Below are 4795 nucleotides of genomic sequence, written 5' to 3'. Positions count from 1 at the left end.
AGAGAGAGAGAGAGAGAGAGAGAGAGAGAGAGAGAGAGAGAATCAGACAGACACAGAGACAGACACAGAGACACACTCACAGACAGACACACTCACAGACAGACACACAGACAGGCTGACACACAGACAGGCAGACACACTGACAGACGCACGGACAGACGCACGGACAGACAGAGAGAGAGCGAGAGAGAGAATGAGGGAGAGTGGGGTGAGAGAGAGAGAGAGAGAGAGAGAGAGAGAGAGAGAGAGAGAGAGAGAACTACTGTTTCATTCCTGAACAGTTGTACCAACACCATGGAGTTTGTCTCTCTTGTTTCAATATTTAGAATGTGAATATTTTATATAATATGATTTGTTTCGTGAGCACATACAACCTGCTGGCCGACTTTATACATGTCTGTTATTACCGAAGTGTACTATTGCGCATAACCAAATCGTTAACTCCTTCTACGCTGACACGAAATCCTTCTCAAAAGGAAAAGGATAGAGTAAATTAGAAATTTAGAACAGAAATTTACGCAAGCTGTAACTTAACCCCCCTCCCCCTTCCTGTACCTCCTCTACCATCACGAACGCTGCCTACTTTTGGTTTTAAAAATACACGTTTTAGTTAAAGATAAAGGGCGCTTCCTATTGTTTGCAAGTGGTTGGCGGGTGCTCTGGTATTGTTTGCTTCTTCATGCCTATCATACACCTTCGTCCTGATCTCTCCTCCTTTTTTGGTGTTGTTACTCTTTTGTAAACCTCTAATCTTCATCGCCACTTATATGACCTAATTGTGTTACAAATGCTGCAAAACTTTTACTGGGTGGTTGGCGGGTGCTCTGGTGCTGTTTGCTTCTTCTTTCCTATCAAACATTTATCGTCCTTATCTCTTTTCCTTCTTTTTTTATGTTTATTACTCTCTTGTAACACCTCTAGTCTTCTGGCGCTCATGTGACCTTATGTCGTTGCGAGCGCCGTAAAACCTCTACTAAATCAACTAAAACTCTTACTAACTAAATATAATTGTTCTGCACAGTAGTGAAGAGGTAAGCGAAACATGAAACCAAATGGCGTAATGTGCGTTGCTGTTTTCATGCAGTCTTACTGTTAGATACGTAGTAACTGAGTAGTGTACGTACGGTCTGTCGGTTATGCATTCTTTTTAGATGTATGTTCTGAGTGACTGAGCTTCAAAACACTCAGACTGTTGCCACGGTGGGATTGAATTACATGATTATGCACTCTTATTATGCTCTGCCCTGGACGCTCCACGAACCCAAAGCATCAACTGAAACGTTTTGTTAGTTAGTTTGGGTGTGTGGAGGGGGGGGGGGGAGGTTGGGACGGAACCTGTTCTTTTTTTATTTTTGTTTTTTAAAGTCGAAATTGCACATTAAAATATCTATTACTCAAACAAATGAAAGCTCAAGTGGGTGCAATTACCCCAGTTTGTTACATGATATTGAATAAACAAACAAAAAATTCCAATGCTTGCTGGGTGGGGCCCTCCGTTGGCTCCGCTAGCATCGTGCTTGATTAGGAAAAGAATGGCCCTGGTTCGAATTCCATACTTGGTGTTCATGAAATCGGAACGTTTTGTGTAGTTCCCAACTCCTTTGGTTAGGTCTTTCGTAGAAAAGGGCTCGATTTGGAAGTCCTGAATTTTAAGTCTAACTGTGTTGAAAGGGGCTTTAAATACATTCATAAGATAAGATACATCTTTATTGTCCTGATCCTGGCACTTTGATTTGGTGTTTCAGCACGTGCACACACACACACACACACACACACACACACACACACACACACACACACACACACACACACACACACACAAATACACACGCATGCACACACACACACCTGCACACACCCGCAGGCTTACAGTCACATGCATAATATTAATGAGCAGCAATATAAACAATAACAATCTCAAGCTAGATACATACTCAATATTATTCTTATGCATGCTTTAAGGTCATATGAATACTTATACAAGATGGTTAAGATGGAAGAATTTTGATGGATGATGGTATAAATGACCTCCTGTATCTTTCTTTGTTACAGATCAGAAGCCTAGGTCTTTTACTTCTGACTGATGTTTTTATTTGAGGGAACAAGTGATGTTTGTTGTCTAGAAAGATGGAATTTTTAAATTTTTTTTTTTTGCGAGCTGTTATGTACAGTTCATCCAAGTAGGGGAATGTAGATATTGAACATTTACATGCTTTCCGTATTAATCGATTTAATTTCTCTCTATCTTGTTGTCTTGTTTTCCCGGCCCATGCTGTTATACAAAAACTGATCACACTTTCTAAAGGACGTACGCAGTTCATTTGGATGGGATGGCGGACGAATAATTTTAGGTTGTAGTAAAATATTTTTTTTTCTGTTTTCAAAATGTCCTCTCGAACTGTATTTAGGTGGTTGGTGAGAAAGGCGGTAGTGTTGGTACTGGTGTTGGTGTTGGTGTTGGTGATGTTGTTGTTGTTGTTGGTGGTGGTTAACCTGGGAATAAAGTGGATGACACGTCATACGCGGTACTTTGGCCAACCACTGTTCAAAATGTTACAGATTTCAGAACCTGGCTTCTTTGCTATTAAAATATAGGCTTTGACTTTGTTTATAAGCAACAGAACAGAATAATACATTCCCTTTCAGACGGATAATAATAACAAGGGGCCTAGTTCAGCATTCCTCTCCGGGCGCACAATAATAACAACAGAGAGCCTTGTTGAACGAACCGAAACAAATTACAAACATAAATCCAGGAATGCAGAGTCGCAGAGTCAGAGAGAGAGAGAGAGAGAGAGAGAGAGAGAGAGAGAGAGAGAGAGAGAGAGAGGTGTCGCCAAGATTAAACTCTGTAACACTAACTATACACTGGGAACATCTGACCTTACCAGACCGGACAACCCAGGCGCCAGGCACAAAGGGAGGTTATCACGGGCTCTCTGTTCCTGGGAAAGAATCCATCGCTATCCTCACAAGCCCCTCCGTCTGTTTAATGTCAAGAAGCCCCCACTCCTTTTTTTTTTTATTGGATCGGCTCCATTTGTTATCTGACCGCGAAAAGTCAGGTCAGGAATGTGGCTCTATTGTTTCTAATACGGACAAAGGAGAAATACTCTCATTACTGAGTTTTGTCCTCTCCTTCCTCCGTCCGCCCCCCCCCCCCCACACACACACCCGGCCCGCAAACAGCACACATTAATTAGACATTTTCTGTCAACAAACAAGTGTCCAAGTGACCAAATGCATCTTCTGTTTCATCAAGATTATTACTCAATTTGACAATGTTCTGTTACAAAATTTGCATGAGCTATGGGTTGTTTTTTTTCATCCTGATTTATTAGTTTGACTCGATTTTTGTTTTCTAAAAAGCATTTAGTTTGCCCTTGACTGCTAGTACTGACTCTCGACTCTCGTGCATTACTTCTGTACTTACAATGCCAATACGAAATGCAAGTCTTGAAAGAATGCACAGAAAACAGAATGTGTTGATAGGTTGGATGATGTGTGTGTACGCGTGTGTCTGTGTGTTTTTGTGTGTGTTTGTGTGGATGTGTGTATGAGAGAGAGAAAGAGAGAGAGAAAGAGAGAGAGAAAGAGAGAGAGTGTGTTTGTGTGTATGTGTCTGTTTGTGTGTTTTTAAGCGTGTGTTTGTTTGTGTGTGTGTGTGTGTGTGTGTGTGTGTGTGTGTGTGTGTGTGTGTGTGTGTGTGTGTGTGTGTGTGTGTGTGTGGGGGGGGGAGTGTTGTGTTTTGGGGTGGGATGGGAAGTAGTTATTAGAGTAGCGCATTTCCTTTCAGGAAGTTCCCAGAAGTCTCCAAAGAAACTCCTTTTCTGTCTCGTCTGTTTCACTGTACTACCTTTGGCAATTTTCAAGCATAAACAGCGATGGAGAAGTGTTGACCACATATAGCCTTTTAGAACTCCGATTTTGGCAGTCAATGCATGGGCTGTTCATGTTTGTCAGGATCGGACACATTTTTATTGAAACCGTCTTTAGTTATCGCAGTTCTTCGTTATAATAAATTATATTATTATGTTATTATACATGACAAACCTTGTCATAATAATATAATAAATCAATACCTATTACGGTGGTTATTGTTATTTTTCTATAATAGAGAATAATTAATATTTCTATTGTGTACTCCCCACACATTGTCCTTCTTTTTTTTAATTGTGTAGGAAATAAAAGCAGCAAGAACAGATCCAAGCCTGTTAATTCGTACTTGATATACCGTAACTTAATTGTTCTTGCTCTGGAAATGTTTTTCTTCTTTTCTCTTCTTTGACAGGCTGTCACCAAGAAGACATTGGTGTACCCAGATGACACGCGGAAATCCCTGGAGAATGGAGTCTTGCTTTGCGAGTAAGTGTAATAGATAGGATTAAGACTGGGTCAGGGAATTCTCGTGGTCTAGAGGTACAGTGTATGCCTCTCATTCAATAGGTCCTGGATTCGAAACCTGACTGCAACGGAAACTTTATTTCTCCAAAAAGATATTCTCCTTTCAGCTCCACTCCTGCTCTCTAACCACGATCTGTCGTCTGCTTTTTTCTACATGTTTATTTTATTGAGTATCATAGTCTATTTTCCAGTATGTTGCCTCCGTCTGAATTGGGCAGGGTACAACCCCGGGCCCTATAATTATATCTAACGTTTGGTGCAGGGGGACAAATAACAATGACAATCCCCCCGGCTGAATTGAACGTATTCCCTTCTCTCTCTCTCTCTCTCTCTCTCTCTCTCTCTCTCTCTCTCTCTCTCTCTCTCTCTCTCTCTCTCAATTCCCCCCTCT

The 4795-nt window shown here is 41.2% G+C and overlaps 1 protein-coding gene across 1 annotated transcript in view; it reads left to right on the top strand.

Annotated features, from left to right (window-relative positions):
• Window positions 1-4795, top strand: part of LOC101855488 (calponin homology domain-containing protein DDB_G0272472) — a gene marked incomplete in the record, with an annotated part of 217513 nt that overhangs the window by 49203 nt on the left and 163515 nt on the right. The window contains 1 exon segment of the mRNA XM_035969737.1: window positions 4292-4365. Coding sequence (XP_035825630.1) covers window positions 4292-4365 — 74 coding nt within the window.

This window comes from Aplysia californica, unplaced genomic scaffold (genome assembly GCF_000002075.1).
Source record: "Aplysia californica isolate F4 #8 unplaced genomic scaffold, AplCal3.0 scaffold00176, whole genome shotgun sequence".
Lineage (NCBI taxonomy): Eukaryota > Metazoa > Mollusca > Gastropoda > Aplysiida > Aplysiidae > Aplysia > Aplysia californica.
The sequence above is the reverse complement of the archived record's forward strand: the minus strand, read 5'-3'. Positions and strand labels throughout refer to the sequence as shown.